At 39.4% G+C, this 22,492-nt stretch overlaps 1 protein-coding gene across 6 annotated transcripts in view; it reads left to right on the forward strand.

Moving 5' to 3' along the window:
* The window catches only part of rhobtb1 (Rho related BTB domain containing 1), a 126,484-nt gene that overhangs the window by 88,277 nt on the left and 15,715 nt on the right, over positions 1-22,492 (forward strand). For all 6 annotated transcript variants that reach the window (XM_062977372.1, XM_008114768.3, XM_062977371.1 and 3 more), the window contains 3 exons: positions 12,782-12,967; positions 14,603-15,579; positions 18,710-18,828. In XM_062977372.1, the coding sequence (XP_062833442.1) occupies positions 12,782-12,967; positions 14,603-15,579; positions 18,710-18,828 (1,282 nt within the window). The remainder of the gene's footprint in view (positions 1-12,781; positions 12,968-14,602; positions 15,580-18,709; positions 18,829-22,492) is intronic.

Raw genomic sequence — 22,492 nt, forward strand, 5'->3', positions numbered from 1 at the left:
AAAATATTAAACTAGTTTATAGCAGTACGGAGAGAGTTTTCTGTGATGCCCACCCCATAAAGTCTTAGTAGCCTATCATTTTTGCTGATTAGGAACAGCTCTTTAAATTCTTGAATGAAAGAAAAGAAAGAACTATGAAGTGAAGGCAGTGAGGCAGGAAGAGATCAAAGTTTAAGTTTCTTTATACAAATAATACAGTGTTCTTATGAAGTTCATTATACACAAAACATGGTTGGAGACAGGTAGATCTAGCAGCTCCCAGCCACTGGCTGAACCAGAAATTGAATGTTTCCTAGACTCAAAGAACTATTATAGGCAAACAGAGTTGTGTTTCTTCATGAAATGCTGCCTCTTACAGCCACAGGAATACAAAAATCAAGTTTCATGTTTTGCCATTATTGCAACCCTAAAGGAACCTCACATCACCCCAACACAAAAGGTAACCTTTGAGTTCTTCTTCTTGGAAACTGGGCATCTTTTTATGTTATCCATCAATATTCTGAAGATGTAGTTCAAATGGCCTGAGCCATTTGGGTCAAACTGTACATGTAAAATATGTAGCATGTAGTTCCTGGGGTTTTGATTAGTTTGAAAATGTAATTGGGGTTGGTGGTGGTTTAGATTGAACCAAAATAGTTAAACAAAAACACAGAAAAGCACCGCATTACAGCTAAGGCCCCTTCTACACTGCCATATAAAATCAAGATTATCAGCTTTGAACTGGATTATAAGGCAGTGTAGACTCAAATAACCAGTTCAAAGCAGATAATGTAGATTAGCTTCTTTGATAATGTGTATTATATGACAGTGTAGAAGGGGCCAGACTGTCATACAAGATTAATTTTTCTTCAACTCCTCTCTTATGCCCCTTCTACACAGCCATTTAACCCAGATTATCAAAGCAGATAATCCACATTATCTGCTTTGAACTGGATTATATGAGTCTACACTGCTATATAATCCAAACAGATATCTGGATTTTATATGGCAGGGTAGAAGGGGCCTAAGTATTGGCAAAAAGAGTATCTTATTAAGTGATCAATACAGCAACCAACCATTTATTGGACTTTGCAGAAAAGCACACAGAAATTTGATTCCTGGTAAAAATTTGTCTGGATATATCTCCAATGTTTCTCACATCAAATGTTTTTTTATGGAAATTATGGATTTGGTGAAAAGTGCCAAGATCTTGTATTCCTAGGTTTACAGCTCTGAAAAGAAATGGAAAGGGGATTTGTTCTTTTAAAGACTAAAGATAATGGAATATATTTGGCCAAGGTTCAATTAACTGACTGCAGGTAAGAAGTGCACTGAGACGTGTTAGACATAATATATACAGCTGCTAGGTATTAATTCAATTTCCAGCCTTATATTTACTTTTACAAAAATGGATGTATGGGTCTCGGAGAACATTTCAGGCATGATAATTCAGTTAACAAGTTAAATATGAGCTAAATGCTGAATGCTGTCTGTTCAAACTCAGCTGAGCAGCTGGCTTTGCCCACTCCAAGGAATATGTACAGGGACCCATCACAGCACAAGAGAAAATGCAGTAGTCAAATGCTTGTGATTAAACGAATGTTGCTGCTTTCATATGCAAGTTCATTTCATCTGCTTTCTGTCTACAATCTGCTGCTGGCTCCGGGCATACATTAATTCATGTCTTCCATGGTACAGCAGATACTCACTAGATCAGCTCCATGTTGTCGGTTGCGTCACTGCTGTCATTTTACATCACCAAGTCATAAAAGTTTCAAGCAGGCAGCAACAGAAAACATGTGAAGCAGTAATAAAAAGAGAATTGAACATTAATATAAATAATAGAACAGCTCTACACTTAACAAAGTCAATGGAGAGAAACAAAGTTCCCAAAATGTCCATATTTCTTCATTAAAATGCTCAAGGTGTTTCAGTTACTGGTAAGTCTTTTATTTCATAAGGGACAGGCTGACAGAGGATTCCTATGCTCTAGGAACGATGGTATCTCTGTCTTATCTCTTAGAAATGGATGTGCATCTGTTTTATCTCTTGGCTTTGTTTCGTTTTCAAATCCACACTTAATCGTATTTAAACCCATTGAAAGCAGCAGATTCCCCATTCGTTTCAATTGGTTTTTTCTCAGTTTAAGTCTGGATTCAGTTCATAGTGATTTGATCCCCTCCCTCCAATGTGGCACCCTATGGTATTTGTTTTTAAGGATTTACGAGGCTTCTACAGTGATGGATTAGTTGGGATACTCTCTCTGTATGTCATCACTTTTAAACAAGGTTGTTAAGCTGAACTGTCAGGGAAAAATAACTCTTTGAAAAAAATAACTGTGTTCCAAACCAATGATTGGTCAATGTCATCTGAAGGTAGTTGGGAGGCTGGAGAAAGGATTCTGTCCTGTCAGTTTGTTGCTTGATAAGGTCTTGGTGTTTTCCTATAATTGAGGACAACACCATTTTGGGCCCCTTTTCTACCAGAAGGTAAAATAGAAATTAACTTCATTAAAAAAATTAAGAGGGGTGCCTTTTGGAAGTTACTTGTATCTCATGAGCTGTAGTTGCTCTCCCTCGCCATATGGCTATAGCATACAGTTCGTAAAACAATTTGGATGCCCTCGACACCATTATATTTAGCCCAAAACACCTTTACAGGTTTACTGGAAGATTAAATATAAAACAGTAGTCATACCTGTTGGAGAGATTCAAAAAAGTAAAAAAACAAATGGAATTCGGTTCATTTTAGGAGTAGAAATATCTGACAGGTGTTGCTTTCCTGTTTCTGTTTGCAGGGAATCAACCAAACAATGTTAATACTTTGTAAGATTTTCTCTTTTTTTACTGTAGTATCCTTTTTTACTAAATCGTTCAAAGATTAATATTGTGGGCTTTTTAAAATAGTATTATTCAGAGTCATGACCTCTACCAGATTATTTTTTCTCAGCTCTATATAGAATTGTTATCTTATTGTTTTGCATATTTTTGAACCTCACCTTTTGATTTTTTAGCATTTACAGCAGGACCAACATGGCTATTATATAAAAAAGGCTTTTATAAATCTCTTGAAAAGCAAGGAAGGATAATAGTAAAAGGTTCTGTGGCTCAGGTTTACTTTAAAAGCCAAGCAATGTTTTCTAGTAACTCAGGTCCCTTCCACACAGTCCTATATCCAAGAATATCAAGGCAGAAAATCCCACATTATCTGAGTGTGGACTCAGATTATCCAGTTCAAAGCAGATATTGTGGGATTTTCTGCCTTGATATTCTGGGATATATAGAGCTGTGTGGAAGGGTCCTCGGTCATTGTAAAACCATCTTGTTTTCAGTGGCCATCTCATCAGTAATAGAATGACAATCAACACAGAATTTGGCTTGGGGTCAGAATTGAAGCATATTACAAACAAAACTCATTGTAGAATGGATATGAACAATTTGGTCATCTGTATTTATTTATTATTTACAACATTTTTACCCTGCCTTTCTCACCCGCAGGGACTCAAGGTGGCTTACAGGGTTCGATAAAATCAAACAGCACAATTGCATCAATTAAATACTTAATAAAAACATTATACAACATTTAAAACACATAGATAATTCAGTCAATTCATCCAAATGCCTCGTTCATAAACCTTAGTTCGGGCCATGTCAGATCATAATACTTATTTGTTAAATACTTGCACACAGAGCCATGTCTTTACATTTTTCCTAAAGCTCAAGAGGGTCGGGGCCTGCTGAATGTTACTAGGAAGGGCGTTCCCCAATTTCAATTTAAAATGGAGCAGCAGGAGGTGAAATCATTATTTCCAAATGATTTCTGAAGATGTAAACTTGTTTATCCTTTGAGGCTGTAATTTAATAATGATTGGAAAGGCTTTAAATGCAGCATATTGTCTAATAAATATTTTTTAGTCAACACTGCTTCACACATTACATTTTTCTGCATGGAGATAATTATCATCAAAATAATATTCTGTGCCACTTGAAATGTAGTATGGAGGCCACGTTTTGTATATGACAATAGTGACACTTTAGCGACTTTAAGACTTTGCCACAGTTCAAAACAGAAGGCAGTATACTTTTCAATATGCATTCGGCTCCTCTCTGTAGGGGGAAACATAAGTTGTGAAGCAATCCCTGTTTAATAAAAAATGGTATACAGTCCTCATCTGGCAGTGTAAGCTGAAATTGACTTTTTCCTTCCAAGAGATAGCTGCTGCTGTGTTTAATTTTGGATCCTATTAAGATTTCACATTTTACAGGTTCTTTTAAAAATATTCTGCATGCTCCTCATATCAGATTCTAAGTACATATCTGTATATATATTCCAGGATGTTTTGACTGTTTCACACATTATACCTGTACTTAAGAAGCCTCACCACTCTTGGTAAAGTATAGAGTTGAATTTTCTGTTCTGTTCCCACCCAGGCTGGTGCATGGTTTGCCCTGCCTTCATTGAATAGTGTTCTAGCCCTTTATATGCTAGGCCACTCCTTTCATTGCAGTCTTGTCTGTTGTGAGCATGCATACATGGGCTGCATTTGGACACTGAAATAACTCTAGTGTTGTGGCAAGAATGAGATGTATTGAATCTTAGGTTATGTGCACCCCTTCCCTCCTTCTCACAAAGAATAGGAAATTGGAAGCTTTCCATCACATTTCTCATTAACTATAGCTTAATGTTCCATCTGAATGCTAAACCATGGTTAATCCTAACTATGGTGTCATGAACCTCTAGCACCCTAAAGCCATGGTTTGGAACTGGTTTGTTTCCAAGATATCATATTTAAAAATTAATTATAGTTTTTGTGGGATTTGTATAAAACAATAAGCTAAGGCGTGCTTTCTGTAGCTTGTTTTTGTCACAATAAACCACGGTTTATGATGACGTCTGAAAGCAGCCATTGCCATTCATTTACAGATCATTTGATTATGCCTGCTGGTAACTTAAGGCCTCCTTCATCTTCATGTGGTGGCTGCTACATTTTACTAAAACCTGAATATCGTGAAGACATTGCCTTCCTTACAAGCTATATGTGCAAATGTTTGTTGTTGTTGTTTTCTTTCCTGGCCCTGAAATATGTGCATGAATGCTGTGTGCATTTAGCCAGGATAGCAGAGCCTGAGTAAATACACTTGTAGAAGATGGTTTTCTCTGCTATGACCAATATAATTGGGAGGGAATGGTAAAAAAAAAATAGTCCAATTGGGTATGTCCAAATGGAAACCTGCATCAGTTTTATTCCAGCGTAATTATCATGGCTTGCCCAATGCATCCTCAGGAATTGTAGTTGATAAGACATAACTAGCCCTGAACTATTTTTGAAAGACAAGATGGCAACCTTTCACCATTCTATTTGAAGATGTCATTGAACTGGAAGTTCAACCTTACTTCAGCTCTGACAAAATGAGAGTATTCTCTGGTAGACTGGAGGCATCAAAAAGTAATCTGGGGGGCTGAGAAAAATTGTGTGACAGAGAGGAACAGTTGTAGGGTCCAGGGGCAACAAACAGATGACTCCTACTGCTGTTGTTATGTGCCTTCAAGTCATTTTTGATTTATGGCAACCCTTAGCCAACTTTTAATGGTGTTTTCTTGTCAAGATTTATTCAGGGGGAGTTTCTCCTTCGCCTCCTTCTGAAAGAATATTACTTGCCAAGGTCACCCAGTGGGTTTCTGTGGCTAAGCAGGGCTTCAAAGCTTGGTTTCCAGGCCCATAGTCAATAGTCATGCTACACAACGGTGGCTCCCTAGTGCCATCTGTAACTGGATGATAGGACGTGATTTAATGGGCTCCAGTATTTTTGTTTTTCCTACTCCCTCACCTGGAAATGGGAAACAGAAAATGCTATAGGACTAGCCCTGAGTCAACAACACACCACAAGGCTTCTAAACAACTGAAAATTGATCTGTAACTGAGGCTCATTCTACACTGCCATATAAAATCCAGATTATCTGCTTTGAACAGAATTATATGGTAGTGTAAACTCATAAAATCCAGTTCAAAGCAGATAATGAGGATTTTCTGCTTTGATAATCTGGATTATATAGCAGTTTAGAAGGGGCCTATATGTCTGGAAGGAGTGACCACAGGGGAGTGGTACCAAAAGGAAATTGGCCCCACGCCTAGAAAAGAGCCTTTTTAGTGATCTTCTGGAACTGAACAGACAACGCTGGACTCATTTGAAAAAATATAAGGCTGATTCATTGAAGAGAAGTAAAGGAGAGACTACATTCTGTTTAGTAACTCATAGTTCAGACTGTTAATGCCATACATATAATGTAGCAAAGAAGGATAATTTAATTTCATATTGGACCCGGTGAATTCAGGAAAGTTTAGGAAAGTAGTTTTTTTCACACTGCAGTTCTATAAGTCCTCTGTCCACAATGGCCAGTGGCCCTGCTGGCTGGGTAAGTTGCAGAGTCATAGCTTCCAAAAGTATTTTTTTTTCAAGCTCTGGTCCTCCTGTGGTATTTGACTGCTGCAATAAAGAATGAAAATTAGAAGATGATATTTGCACCCTCAAACATTGCTGCTAATATAATCCCATGTATTTTTCGGTTGCATATATTGGCACATGCCAGTCAAATACAAGTGTGCTGTGTGATTTCCTTCTGAATCAGAGAAATTGCAGCTCTGCTTTTGTTTTCATAGTATTTGGTTATCCTAACAGACCCTACGTCACATGTGTCAAACCCTAGGTCAAGTCAATGTAAACCACGAGGAGTTCAGTGCCAGGGAAAAATAGTTGCATTTATATGGTCTTAAAATTACAAATGCCCCTTTGAAGGTAACCATAGGGCTCATGTGGCCCCGGTAAAAATGGGTTTGACACCCTTGAACTACATAGAAAGTCGGAAATTGAAAATAATTATGCATAAACTATGTAACGTGTTTTTTTTGTTTCTGGGTTATAAGTGTCATTTTCTGATTAGTTCTATCATAAAAACATGGAAAAGGTTTATTAAACTGCAACAATTTTGTTTTTGCGGAACATCCTGCAGCACATTTTACTATAGTTTTTCAATGAATATCTCATTGAATATCTCATTGAATCTCAAGTCTCAACCAATTCCACATAGATTGTGGTTCCACAAAAACAAAGTTTCTGTAGTTAAACAAATACTTTCAAAGTCAATACTGCACAATTAAACAGGAAATAACAAGAAAGTTTTCAAATTTTGTTACCTAATGTAATGGGTGCCGTGCCTCTTTTTTTTAGTGGCCACACATGAGAGAGCTGTATCAGTGAGATTGTGGCTTCTTCCATGGTAGTGGTAATGTACATCTCTACTCAAAAGAAGATGCTGAGTAAAACTGCATAATATAATAATAATAATAATAATAATAATAATAATAATAATAATAATAATATTATTTTTCTATCCCATCACCATCTCCCCGCAGGGACTCGGGGTGGCTAACACAGGGCCAAGCCCAAGGAACAAATAATAAACAAAACTGAATACATATAAAAACAACATTTTCAAGCAGATAAAATAAAATAAAACACATTAAAACCATAGTAATGCAATATAATACTTAACCCAGAACCCTTTGGAGTAACCTCATGCTAGATGAGAATGATGGGAGTTATTATCAAGCACATCTGGAGGACACTAGGCTAGAGAAAACTGGACCAGAAATTTCTCCCACCCTACACCAAAAATGTATTCTATGATATACTCATCTGTAGAGTCAAAAAAGTAAGCAGTTTGCTCTCCTGGTTGCAGAGTGCCATTTATTACATAGTTTGCAGTTTCTGGTTACAAATATGATTGTTCTTGTTACAAATTTTGGGTTTGAAATCCACTGGGGTTTGGAAGAAATTAATTTCTTTCAAAATACTTTGCCTTACCAGAAATACAAACAGCACAGGTCATGTGATACTATATCTAGTATAAAATAACATTAAAAGGCTGTCATCAGCTGAGTCAGTGTTCCCACATCATAAGGTTCTGTCTGGTCTAGCTGGCAACATTCAAGTACAGTAGAGTCTCAGCCAACATAAACGGGCCGGCAGAATGTTGGATAAGCGAATACGTTGGATAATAAGGAGGGATTAAGAAAAAGCCTATTAAACATCAAATTAGGTTATGATTTTACAAATTAAGTACCAAAACATCATGTTATACAACAAATTTGACAGAAAAAGTAGTTCAATACGCAGTAATGCTATGTAGTAATTACTGTATTTACGAATTTAGCACCAAAATATCACGATGTATTGAAAACATTGACTACAAAAATGCGTTGGATAATCCAGAACATTGGATAAGTGAGTGTTGGATAAGTGAGACTCTACTGTATTATGCAGTTCAATTATCTTTCCAATAAATGAAATTGACTGTCACATTACTCTACAAAGGCAAGAGCCTTAGTACCCGCTGAATTGACATCCTGAATTAGCTTTTGATATTTCAGTCTTAGGAAGTTGTTTCCTGGCAAATCTTAGATTTGACAATGATCCTCACCTTTTAGATTTAGGTTTTCCAAAATGAGATACCCAGCTTCTTGAAGAAGAGGCACATGCGGGAAGGGGGAAAAAAGATTGCAAAGTATATTGGGTTTCCATAATCTTTCTACAGCTCCAGACTCCTGTTTAGAAATATGTGACATTTGTAGTATAAGAAGAAAAATCAGAGTCCTAAACCCTAAAGCAAAGACAGGTGAATCTCTGTCAGTTTTAAGAAGTGAAGAGAAGACCTGTTCAGGTGACTTTGACAATAAAAGCAAAACAAATAGATAGTTCTTTGCAGGATGGGCAGCTCAGTCACAACCAATATACTTTTGTAAATGTCCAGTAGTGCTCCATTTTACTCCTGTGGAGATATGGAAAGCTTGAGATGCACACATTGGTATGAAACACTAGCATAATCTGCCTCTGGCACGTCACTATATGTGTTTCTTTTTCCCCGCACTGTCAGCACACCCTCTTCACACATCGCTGTGTTGCTGTAAATGGGTGATCTAGTGAAGTTCCAGAGGGAATAAAGAAGAAATATTGAGATTTCCTGGATTTGGAGGAAGGCCTCCTCAAAGTATGAGGAATATGAATGTTCTTTTGCCACTAGCCTCTTATGTTAAAGATTTCCTATAGCAGACACATACAAAACAAAAACACTTGTCTTCTTTTAAATATAAATTCACAACATAGCCTGCGCTGCACAATACTGCATTGCATTGTTCTGAGGGTTATTTTTAGATTTTGCTAAGACATGCTAGATAGAGTGGTGTCCTCAATGAAACAAGGAGAGCTGCAGTATAGTACAGGTAGATCCTAAATAATTTAGCAGGCCAATGTGGAAATTCACAGGTCTTCATCTATTAACTGTCAAGCCATGGAGGCACAAATAAAAGTTTATCCGAAATGGGTTAGGTCAGAAGGGTTTATTTTAGCTTGGACCATAACTGAGTTTGTTTATTATTTTTAAATAGCCAATTCTTTTTCCTTTACTTTTATACTTCATAATTTACTTTTCCGGTGAGAGATTTGCATTTGCTACTCATGTTTATTGTGACATTGGTGTCTGAGAATGATGATCCAGTTGCTTAATTTCTGTTATTTTAAGGCCTAGCTAATGTTCTGATTTTTAAAAAGGCAAAGCAAAACCCAACAACCCTAGGAAAATGAACAATTAACATGTTAAATGTTCATTAATAGTTTAGCAATTCTTCTCTGTAATTTTATAATAGTTATTTAATTTATATTTAATAACTGGTATGTTCAGGATTTTAAACATGATGTTTATTTAATTTAATCTCTTTCTTTCTTTCTTTCTTTCTTTCTTTCTTTCTTTCTTTCTTTCTTTCTTTCTTTCTGTCCATGTTTATTCCACTCTTGCTGAGGAATTGATACATCTTGTTGGAGCAACAGCAATATAGTGTATGACCACTATGTCCACGGGACCAGTACCTAGATTTATTCTTAATCCATGGCTGCTGGCAGTGGCCAAAGTCTTTCCACACTGGCACAATTGCTGCTGGGTTGCCTGTACCTTTCTTGGCTCAGAAAGCGGTGCCTGTCTCTCTGTTCCTCCAGATGAGGTGAGATAAAGGGATGGAGACCTCTTGCTCAGCCAAGAAAGATATGGGCAACCTGGACCTCCACTGCCTTTGATTTTAACACAGTGACTCTGTAAGAGACAGCAGCCTGGAGTCGGGTCCCTACATGGGTGGTGGTAGCCATTGCCCTAGAGCCCTGGCCATTTGCTTTGGTTACTCTTCACACTCAGCTGGCCTTGGCGCTTGAGGGGAACAAGTTGTGCCCCAATATGTGAGTCTTCCCTTTCACTATTCTCCCCTCTGTGAGTCATCCCAAGAAGGGGAGTAATGTTTGAAAATACAGTGATGCCTTAAGAGTTTAATTCAAAGGCCGGGAGGGCCTTTGCACAATTAAAACTTGTGCGCCAGCTGCGACCATACCTCGAGAAGTCTGATCTGACCATGGTGGTCCACGCCTTAGTTACCTCTAGACTGGATTATTGCAATGCGCTCTACGTGGGGCTGCCTTTGAAGACGGTCCGGAAACTGCAATTAGTTCAACGCACGGCAGCCAGGTTTCTAACTGGAGCAAATTACAGGGCACGTTCAACGCCTCTGTTTAAGGAGCTCCACTGGCTGCCGCTTACTTTCCGAACCCAATTCAAGGTGCAGGTTCTTACCTACAAAGCCCTAAACGGTTTGGGACCCGCCTACCTTAGAGACCACATTTCCCCCTATGAACCCGCACGATCTCTTCGCTCGTCGGGGGAGGCCCTCCTCTCGCTCCCACCACCCTCGCAGGCGCGGTTGGTGGGGACGAGAGAGAGGGCCTTCTCTGTCGTGGCCCCCCAGCTTTGGAACCTGCTCCCTAGGGAGATTAGGCTGGCCCCCACCCTTCTCTCCTTCCGGAAGAATCTGAAAACCTGGCTTTTCCGGAAAGCCTTTGATGAGTGACTTTTGTTGGTTTAAGATGCCTGCCTATGTAATAATAGACCCACTGATCTGCCCTTTTATTGTCACTATTGTCATTTATAGTACTTCATTGACTATGTCAATTATGTAACTATCTCCTCCCGATTTGACACATTCACCTTTCAGCCCAGACTTGTGTTTGATATACCTGTTTTAACTTTTTATCTTGTAAGATTGTCCTTTTAGATTGTTTTACCGATATTGCTGATTTATTGTTGTAAATTTGTGTTTTTGTTTTGATTTTATATTGTGATGTTGGGCAAGGCCCCATGTGAGCCGCCCCGAGTCCCTTCGGGGAGATGGGGCGGGGTACAAGAATAAACTATTATTATTATTATTATTATTATTATTATTATTATTATTATTATTATATTAAACTATTAATCCATTCCATGACTGAGCTCTTAACTCAAAATGCTCTTAATCTGTTCCAGCCCCCGAAACACCCCCCAGTCTTTTGTTATTTGTTTTTTAAATAAGAAAGTGTACTTCATAAATAACAAATAATGTATAAATGCACATTCACATGGAACAATAAAAAAAGAAAAAACAACCTTTTAATGATAGAAGCACAAAACTGTGGCAAGGAAGCACAAAGTGAAGAAACAGAAGCATCATTTTCTTCTTAATGTACTCATTCCAGCCTCCCTCCGTCTCTTGCTGTCTATCTCTCTCTTCACAAAGCCAAATATACCAGGAATAAAAACCACATGAAATCAACTAACCCCAAAGTTCCTTAAAGCGAACAAGAGCAAAGCAGATAGCAATCTCCCAAATCAGACAAGAGCACGAGGCCCAGAGGCTTCTCCCTTGAAGCCCTGTACTCTTGCACTAGTGCTCCCTCTGGCATTAGCACTTAACTCAAAATGCTGCTCTTGTGTCAAAGTGAAACCTGGGCCAAGCAACAGCTCTTAAATGAAATCATTCTTAAGTGGGGATGCTCTTAAGTAGAGGTTCCACTGCTACAACTTGCGGATTCACATAGTCACGTGAAGTCCTGGAAGGTAACCCCTATGGCAATGGTTCTCAACCTGTGGGCCCCCAGATGTTTTGGCCTTCAACTCCCAGAAATCCTAACAGCTGGTAAACTGGCTGGGATTTCTGGGAGTTGTAGGCCAAAGGACCTGGGGATCCACAGGTTGAGAACCACTGCCCTACGGATATGGGAATGGTACTGTAAATAAAGAAATAATAAAAATTAAACAATTAAAGAAATATGTATTGTTAGGCTGGAACAGAAGAAACCAAGTTATTTCCTTTCATCTCTTTCCAATTTAGGAAAGCAAAGTGCCCAATTTATAAGTAATGAAGATGCAATGTGTAAATGAGACAAGCACATTGGAAAGCATGCACTATCCAGCTACATTCAACTGAGCCGGAATTGGCAATAACTATCTTGAGTGTGTATTTGGTGGCAGATTTGGCTTTTCTGCCACATACTGTACGAAACATTTCCTCAGAGATAGTTGTTGGCTCATCTCAGTATTTCCTGACTATGTTCTATTAAATGGTTGGGCAGCTACATAACTTTTTCATGCAAATGAGGGTTTGGCATGTGGTGGTGAGAACAGAAAGCAGCCAATTCCCAGCTGCAGTGGCTTCTGTCCCATTTGGCCATTGCTCAGGTCCTCTTCAAACATGATATTTCTGTCAACTTTAGGATAATTAGGGCTTTTGCTGATGAAAGCAGACTTTTAAAAGGAACTTTTCATGTGCATGATATGTACTCTGAATAGCCTGGTCTTTATGCATCTCTCAGAAATACTTAGAATGTAACAAACACCTCCCTCCCTTATTTTTGAAAGATTGACATATAATTTAAAATAAACATATTTATTTCAGGTCTGATGTGGTTGTCCTGTGCTTTTCCATTGCTAATCCTAACTCCCTGAATCATGTGAAAACTATGTGGTATCAAGAAATCAAGCACTTTTGTCCTCGTACACCTGTTATTCTGGTTGGTTGCCAGTTGGATCTTCGGTATGCTGATCTGGAAGCTGTAAACCGAGCCAGAAGGCCATTAGCAAGGTAAAGTTGGCAAATAGAATGAATAAAATTCCCCTATTTGTACATATCTCAACTTCTGTAGACTATATAGTCTTCCACAGAATGTGCAGGAAAACAAAGTTTGTCTTACAACTCTGAAAATTATGCTCCATTAGAATAACTTTTATAAACTCTGCCCTGTGAATGTATTAGACATAGATTGAGTGAAATTATTTGTCAATAGGGTTGTTGTATGTATCAATATCTGGTACAATACTCTGTTCTGTGAGTCGATCTTCAAGACCTATGGGGAGAAGTCTCAAACCACTTCTACACTGCCTTATAAAATCCAGATATCTGCTTTGGACTGGGTTATCTAGTAGTGCAGACTCATATAATCCAATTCAAAGCAGATAATGTGGATTATCTGCTTTGATAATCTGAGTTATATGGCAATGTAGAAAGGGTCTCAGCCAGTCTTGTAGCTCCCTGAAATCCAGTAACTGGAAATATTGAGGATTGAATCTGTTGAATGCAAAGATCTTCTGTTCTGTTTTGGATCCTCCTTCACTTTTTGCATCTTTTAAAATTGGCAGCAACAGTTCAAGACAGGTTGTCCAATCTGATCTCAAAGGTCTATTTCTCAACATTTTAAGCAGACCTGCTTCCTGTTTCTCAAAGGAAACTTTGTTTTCCATCAAATAACACAAAGTTCCTATTGTGTGGACTAGTGTTCAAAACCAAGTTGTACCTTGAGAGCTCTTGATTAGACTGAAGAACAGGAGACTTAGTTGTGATAGTAGCTACTCAGATTGTTTTTAGACCTCTGCAACTAGAGCCTGAATAAAGGATCCGTTGTCCTTCCTACATTCCTGCTAGGTGGTATTTTCAGATTATTTCCTCTGACTGTTACAATGTGAGAATTTATCTCTGTGAATTTATATAGTTCCTTAAACACCTTTAAAACTGGTGGCTATCATCATATTCTGTGGTCATAAAATCCATATAGTTTACTGTATGTTGTGTCAAAGTGTGTTTTGTAATCAAATTCCAAGATAATCTGGACTTTAGGTTGAATTTCATGGAAGCCACTGTAACATAAATACAGTATTAGCAATTTGGAATGGCTTTGCAGAATTGGTCACTCTTACAGATGAGCAACAGGGAGAGAATTTAAATAAGCTAAAACCCAAAATAATATTACATATAATTCCATATTGGGAGGTAGAAAGATTGTACTATTCTTCAGCTTTTGTGAAAAATATGCCTGAAGTTTCCTTAATCCATCTACAGTTTGTTATGGCTCAGTATAAATGAAGAGATCTGGGTAGATAATGAATAATTAAAAGGATAAAAATATTAATCTTACTCTAGGGCTATTATTGTGAAACGGTAACTTCAAAACAACATCAAGCAATTTCTAAAGGCATCTCCTTACATAAAAGGATCTGAAACCATGGGTGAGGTAGGAAATAATTGAGGCTGTAAGCAAATTATATCTACATCCAGTGAGCCTTTGCATATCTGGTGAAGAAAAAAAAGAAGCGCAAGATGGGATTAAGTCAAAAAGTGCCAATAATTGCTTTGATGGGATACTAAGGATACATAGAAGTAATTAGTTGAGGCTTGGAAGCTGCATCTAGTTCATTTATGCTGCTTTGTTTGTTTCATTCACAGGCCTATCAAGAGAGGAGATATTTTGCCCCCAGAAAGAGGAAGAGAGGTTGCAAAGGAACTTGGAATACCATATTATGAAACTAGCGTATTTGATCAGTTTGGCATCAAGGATGTGTTTGATAATGCAATCAGAGCTGCCTTGATCTCCAGGCGGCACCTACAATTCTGGAAATCCCATCTGAAGAAAGTTCAGAAACCTTTACTTCAGGCTCCATTTCTACCTCCAAAGGCACCTCCTCCGGTTATCAAAATCCCAGAGTGTCCTGTCACCAGTATCAATGAAGCCGGATACTTATTGGACAATCCATTGTGCGCCGATGTCATGTTTATCCTTCAGGAACAGACTTACATTTTTGCTCACAAGATCTACCTAGCTACCTCCTCTTCAAAGTTTTATGACCTTTTTCTAATAGAATGCGAAGAAACCCCAGACGTACCTGAAGCACAATGTCATAAAGAAAAGGCTGGTAGAAGCCTGATGGACAGAGCATGCAGCTTTGAAACGGATGATAGTAGTGAGGTGGTAACCTTAAAATCTCCCAGCACCAAACTGGTATCATCAACAGATGGTAGCAGCCCCTTAACAAGGTTGGAGCTTGAAGAGGGGGAAGCCAGCTGCCTGAAGCAAGCTCCAACGTTTTGGGGCAAAGGCTTTGTTAGCATGCATAAAGAGATGCAAGTCAATCCTGTTTCAAAGAGGACGTGTGCTGTGACAGTTGTCAAGATAGATCCGTCTGTTCAGTCTGGACCTTTTAAAACTGTTTTGCAGTTTTTATACACAGGGCAACTAGATGAAAATGAAAAAGATCTCACCAGAGTCGCTCAGATTGCTGAGATCCTGGAAGTATTTGACTTGCGAATGATGGTGGAAAACATCACAAATAAGGAAGCCTTCATGAACCAGGAAATTACAAAGGCTTTCCACGTCAGAAAGGCTAATAGGATAAAAGAATGTCTCTGTAAAGAAACATTCTCTGGTAAGTATGCTGGGATATCACCTACTCAAAACAATCCTTCAGATAACACTATGTAACATGATTATTGTTCTTGGGTTATAAATGTCAGTTCGTAATTGGTTCTATCATAAAAATACAGGAAAAGTTTATTAAAAAGGATATTCTGCAGCACATTTTGCTATAATATTTCAATGAATATCCTAGACCCTTTCTACACTGCCATATAATCCAAATTATCAAAGCAGATAATCTGGCTTTTATATGGCAGTATAGGAGCCTCATAGAGTTTTGTATGGCAGCCACAAAAACAGAAGTTTCTGGAGAATACTACAGTAGAGCCGTGGTTATCCGAGATAAAGGGGCGGGCCCCATCTCGAATAACCAAATGGCTTGGATAGGGTGAGGGTTCGCCGAGGAACGTCTCCCCGGATCTTCCTCGGCCAGGCCCTTGCTGGAGTGGGGGGTTTCCTCCAGCAATGGCCTGGCCGAGGAAAACCCACAGCACACTCCTCGTTTCTCGGAGGGACACCTGAATGTCTCTGTAATGTCTAAGCAAGCCCTCGTCCCTTGGGAGGCAGCCCATGAGCGCTGCTGCAGCAGCGATCGCGGGCGCTTCTGGGTGCTTCCTCCTCCCTCTCCTTCTCTCGCGCTCCCTTCGCATGAGTGGAGAGGGAGAGGCGGGGCGCTTCCGTGGTGCTTCCTCCTCTCTTTCCCTCTCCTTTTCTCGAGCTCCCTTCACTCAAGAGAGGGAGAAGGAGGGGCACCCCCAGCGGACCCTCGGATAAAGCAGATCTCGGTTAAGCGAAACTCAGTTAACCAGGGCTCTACTGTACTTTCAAAGAAAGTACCACCCAGTTAAACAGGAAATAACACTTTCAAACTTGGAACAGTTTCTTTCAATTTTTGTTGCATTGTGTAATAGTTCCATTTGTAAAACAATTTATGATCCTTACATAAGAGTCCAAAGGAGTTTCAGGGAAAACCTTTCAGGTAAAGCAGCTCTGTAGTGCAGCTCCATGGGGGATGTAAAAAGGAACTGGTGTTCATCTTGACTCATACTGCAGGGATTCATGTAGGCAAGGAAGCTGAAAAACATACATTCACACACCTTATTGCCAGTGGCACCAAATTCTATTGGCTCGTGCACAGCTTTCCTCTATGAGGATGGGGCCTTGAGCTCTACTCCATGTGAAGGACTGCTTTGTGTATTAGAATCACAGTACAGTGGATCATAGAGCTGCACATAGCATCTAAAGACACAAAACATTTTTACACAATTCAACCCAATCAGTTCATATCTAATAATTCCATAAAAGAGATCAGTGTGACAGGACATGTCTTTTTAAAGCAGATAGCAGACTCAGTCCCAAACAGCAAGAGCAACAGATTCAAACTACAGTAAAAGATTCCACCTTAACATTTTGAAGAACTTCCTGATGGTAAGAGCTTCTTGACAGTGGAATAACCTATCCAGGAATGTGGTGGAGTCTTCTCTGAAGATTTTTATAAAGAGGCTGAATGGCCATCTGTCTGGAGTACTCTGATGGTGTATTCCTGCATGGCAGGAGTTTGGACTGGATAACCTTTGCGATTTCTTCCACTGTATGATTCTGTAATTCTGTTCTATGAGTCTAGTTGGAAGAGACTCCCAAGGACTTTCCGATCCAACCCCCTGCCATGCAGTAATACACAATCAAAGCACCTCTGACATATGGTCATCCAGCTTCTGTTGAAAAATCTCCAGAGAAAGAGATTCTACCATACTCTGAGGCAGTGAGGTCCACTGTTGAACAGCTCTTACCTTCAGGAACTTCTTCCTAATATTTCGGTAGAATCTCTTCCTCTGGTTCGACTCCATTGCTCGTGCTGGTGTTTGGGACTGAGCCTGCTATCTGCTTTAAAAAGACAGGATCTGTCGCCAATCCCTCCTGTGCAATTATTAGACATGAACTGATTGTGATGAATTGCATGAAAATGCTTTGTGTCAGATGCTCTGTGCTGCCTGCTGACTAGCTTAAAAATGTTGACTAGCTGAAATCACTTACCTCTGTGTGTAAAGGAGAGTATGATGTGTGATCCAAGGGACACTTTTAGGGCCCTTCCAGACAGCTCTATATCCCAGAATATCAAGGCAGGAAATCCCACATTATCTGAGTGTGGTCTCAGATAATCCAGTTCAAAGCAGATATTGTGGGATTTTCTGCCTTGATATTCTGGGATAAAGGGCTGTCTGGAAGGGCCCTTAGCCACAGGAGAGACTGGTTGGATCTACACTGCCCTATATCCTAGGATCTGATTCCAGATTATCTGCTTTGAACTGTGTTGTCGAAGGCTTTCATGGCTGGAATCACAAGGTTATTGTATGTTTTTCGGACTGTATGGCCATGTTCCAGAAGTATTCTCTCCTGGCCTTTCACCCACATCTATGGCAGGCATCCTCAGAGGTTGTGAGGGTGCCTGCCATAGATGTGGGCTACACGTCAGGAGAGAATACTTCTGGAATATGGCCATACAGCTCGAAAAACACACAACAACCCTGCTTTGAACTGGATTATATGATTCTACAGTGGACATAATCTGGGATAAGAAGATCTAGGATCAGATCCCAGGATATAGGGCAGTGTCGATCCAGCCTGTGTTGTGTGTTTCAAGAAATTAAACACCAGTCGACTTCTAGCTTTGCAAAAATGCAGTTCTGAGATGAAGTGAGGCAGTGTGTACGTATATACATATATGCCTTATTTTACAGATGTACTGCTACTCCTTGAGGTTTTCCAGAGCAGCAGTTTTCTTTACCGACTTTGCCCCATTCTCCAATTTGGAAACATGAGTTCCTAAGTAACCTCAAGAAGCCACACAGATGGATAGAGGCCCCATGCCCAGCCCACGTTGCCTACCCTTGACATAAAGGAAGCCCTTCATGGCTGGACTTTGTTAAGCAAAGGCTGCTAAAATTATTTCTGTGGAATCTAGGGTTTAAATTGCTTTCTGCTTCGCATTTGAAACATAACTATGTGTCCTTTCAGAGATCCTTAATGAAGGACATCCTGAAAAGGTTATCTCTCTATGATGTCCCATTCTAGTTTGTGCATTTGACTGCAAGCAATTGGCACCTTAAATTATAACTTGGTTTCTTTGATCCCATGGTTAGATGTGACATTTAAGTTGGAAGATGGAAACATCAATGCCCATAAACCACTGCTGATCTGCAGCTGTGAATGGATGTCTGCAATGTTTGGAGGATCATTTGTGGAAAGCTCAAACAGTGAGGTATTTGTCCTTTTTATGTGTAACCTCAGAAATGTACTTTGTAGTTTGGGCAGCTAAACTGTTACAGTTTTTAAAAATGTTTTATAGTGCAGACAATATTTTCACAATATTATAGATTCTAAATTATTCTTCTTGCTAACATAATCTTGCTTTAATTAGCTTTCTGCTTTTGACCCAGTAGGTCAAAGCAAATTTTGCATTTTAAAGTAAAGTCAGTGCTGATATCCTTATACTATTATAGATTAAATGGAAAAACCCAGACCAGCTCTTCGAGGTCCCATCTATACTGCCATATAATCCAGTTTCTGCATCCAGATTATCTGGTTTGAACTAAATTGTATGGCAGTGTAGACTCACATAATCCTGTTCAAAGCAAATAATCTGAATTCAGAAACTGGATTATAGGGCAGTGTCGGTCCAACCCAAGTCACTCTTCTATAGGTCAACAACTACAGAGAGTACCAGGTTTCAGGCTGACCGGTCTCGGTCACAATTCCCCCATAGATTCATGCTCCAGCAGCCACCTTTTCTTTGAATGAAAAGCAAACTATTGTCTGAATGCTAGAAAGCCAAATCTATATTCAGATGGTCTTCAGTGTTATACTAACCAATCCATGATTTTTCAGAATATCAAATAAAAACAAATGCATTCTTCAATGCAAAACTTTTAAAGACCAGCACAACATGATAAATAATGCAGAAAATTTTCTTTTAATTTTATTGTTAAATAATACCAAAGTGGAGTATTGCAAAACTGGGAGCAGTATAGAAAAATAATATCTGCTATGTTTTGGTTACGGTCTGTGCTTTAAAACAAGAGTGAAACTCAGTCCAACCTTGATTAATATTTATATAAACCCAAATATTTGGAATAATTTTCTAATTATTCATCGTACTTTAGCTGTAGCACCTTTGCTTTTGGGTTACTATTGAAAGATACACCCACATCAAGGGAAATTATTTTCCTCTACATTGCTATATCTCGGTCCCCACACCCTTTCCCCCCTCTTTATGTATTTAATATTCTGGAAGACTGCATTCTACGTATTTTTTTCTCATTACTTTTAAAACAGCAGTAAGCATAATTCCTTCCCTAGAGGTGCTCTCAGCAGGTGGTTCATTAAAAATACATACCTTGATTTTTAGTAAGCAGTGTTCTACAACAAGAACATATATTCAGTTTCTACAATCTGCTTCCTAATTATAAACCCTAATAGCTTGTTTTCTTCATGGTAACCTTAAATATTCATTGCAGAGGTATTGGATTTGCATAGCACGTGTAGTGCCATATCTGAGATCTTTAAGTTTGAAAATAGCGTGAGTATGGAAATAATATTGAGAAGTGGCAGGTTCTAAAGTATGTATAGCACCTAAACAATGAGACAAGTCATCATGAATGTAATGAGCTCCTCCAGATTTATTTATTGTTTTGAAATTCTGCAGAAAGAACTCTCTTCTTCTTTTGCAGCCATAAGTCATACATTTACATGAAATGGCCAGTAATAACTACAAAAACTCTCTCCAGGGAACAAATCTGTTCTGGTTATTGTATAAGCTGGAGCTACACTGCCCTATATCTCAATATCTGATCCCAGATTATCTGCTTTTCTCAGATTATCTGGCAGTGTAGACTCATATAATCCAGTTCAAAGCAGATAATCTGGGATCAGATCCTGGGATATAGGACAGTATAGATCCAGCCATAGTGACCCCAAGACTTACCACGATTTTTTTTTTACAAGAATTTGTTCAGGGACAGTTGCCTTTGCCTTTCTGTAAAGCTGAAAGAGTGTGACTTTCCCAAGGTCACCCAGAGAATCTCCATGACCAATTAGAGATCTCCTAAGTCTGCTAGTACAACACTTAAACCATTACATCACACTGATTTCTTTCCAATCTGCTGTACTCTAGATTAAAGCATTTCAGGAGATGGTGAATCTTTGCCCTCCTCTAGTGGCAGCTGTTTACAACTTGAAGATTTGACTCCAAATACATTTTTGTAAAGAGGCTCCACACACACATATACACTTTAGTTAAGTATTTCTCGAGAAAATATTTAGATAATCATAGCTCTTCTTCTAATAGTCACCTTCATTAGCCTAACCCCATAGAAGAAGACTCTTGAGGGGCATAATTTCTTAGAATCATAGAATCATAGAATAGTAGAGTTGGAAGAGACCTTATGGGCCATCCAGGCCAACCCCCTGCTAAGAAGCAGGAAATCGCATTCAAAGCACCCCCGATAGATGGCCATCCAGCCTCTGCTTAAAAGCCTCCAAAGAAGGAGCCTCCACCACGGCCCGGGGGAGAGAGTTTCACTGTCGAACAGCCCTCACAGTGAGGAAGTTCTTCCTGATGTTCAGGTGGAATCTCCTTTCCTGTCGTTTAAAGCCATTGTTCCGTGTCCTAGTCTGCAGGGCCGCAGAAAACAAGCTTGCTCCCTCCTCCCTATGACTTCCCTTCACGTATTTGTACATGGCTATCATGTCTCCTCTCAGCCTTCTCTTCTGCAGGCTAAACATGCCCAGCTCTTTAAGCAGCTCCTCACAGGGCTTGTTCTCCAGACCCTTAATCATTTTAGTCGCCCTCCTCTGGACGCTTTCCAGCTTGTCAACATCTCCCTTCAACTGCGGTGCCCAAAATTGGACACAGTATTCCAGGTGTGGTCTGACCAAGGCAGAATAGAGGGAGAGCATGACTTCCCTGGATCTAGACGCTATACCCCTATTGATGCAGGCTACAATCCCGTTGGCTTTTTTAGCTGCCGCATCACATTGTTGGCTCATGTTTAACTTGTTGTCCACGACGACTCCAAGGTCTTTTTCGCACATACTGCTGTCAAGCCAGGCGCGCCCCCATTCTTTGTTGTCTGAACATGATTTTGGATCCCCACTGACCAGATACATGCAGGATTAGCTTCCCATTGCTAATTCTGTCCTCTGAAAATAAATCCACATGCTTCTTTTCAGCTGCATTGCATCCAGGATTCACTCTGATTCAAGGTTTATAGGGTTTTTTTGTGGGAAGGGGGCTTTTAAGATGATGTTTTGTAATCTGAGGAACACCTAGGTAAGGAGATGTAGACAGAGGCATGATCCCCCTTATCACATGCCTAGAGTTAGTTCCAGATTTGATAGGGCCATTTGCAAAGGACCATTATTTACTCCCTCCTATATGAACATCCCTTTAAAGTTCACAAGGAGTTGAATGTATGGTGTTCTCATTTCGTTTCATGTAGCTACACTAGAGAAAGTAAATGAACTTGCTTATGAGACTAAACCATGTTGCCATTAAATGTGGAGAAACTCCAGCTCACTCAAAGCCACTCTGCAGGGCCTGCAAAGAATAAATGTGACTGGAGTTGACATATCTAAGTGCTTATGGCGTGTCTTATCCCCATGATAGGTAAGCAGTAGAGAAGCAGTTAGGAGTAAATATCTGTAACCTGAAACCCGAGGAGTAGCTTGAAGACATCACCCTGGTCTTTGTACGTGCAAAGCTTTGAAAATGCATCAGCCATATTCCTTCTGCCTTTCTTGGAGGTGTGATGTCACCCTTTCATGCTGAAGCCTAAACACGTGGCAAATGACTCTGGCCTAAGAGGGTGTATGATCATAGAGGATATATGGCCTTATTAAAATAGTCACAGCATCAAGTTTCATTA

The sequence above is a fragment of the Anolis carolinensis genome, chromosome 3 (assembly GCF_035594765.1).
Source record: "Anolis carolinensis isolate JA03-04 chromosome 3, rAnoCar3.1.pri, whole genome shotgun sequence".
Taxonomy (NCBI): Eukaryota; Metazoa; Chordata; class Lepidosauria; order Squamata; family Dactyloidae; genus Anolis; species Anolis carolinensis.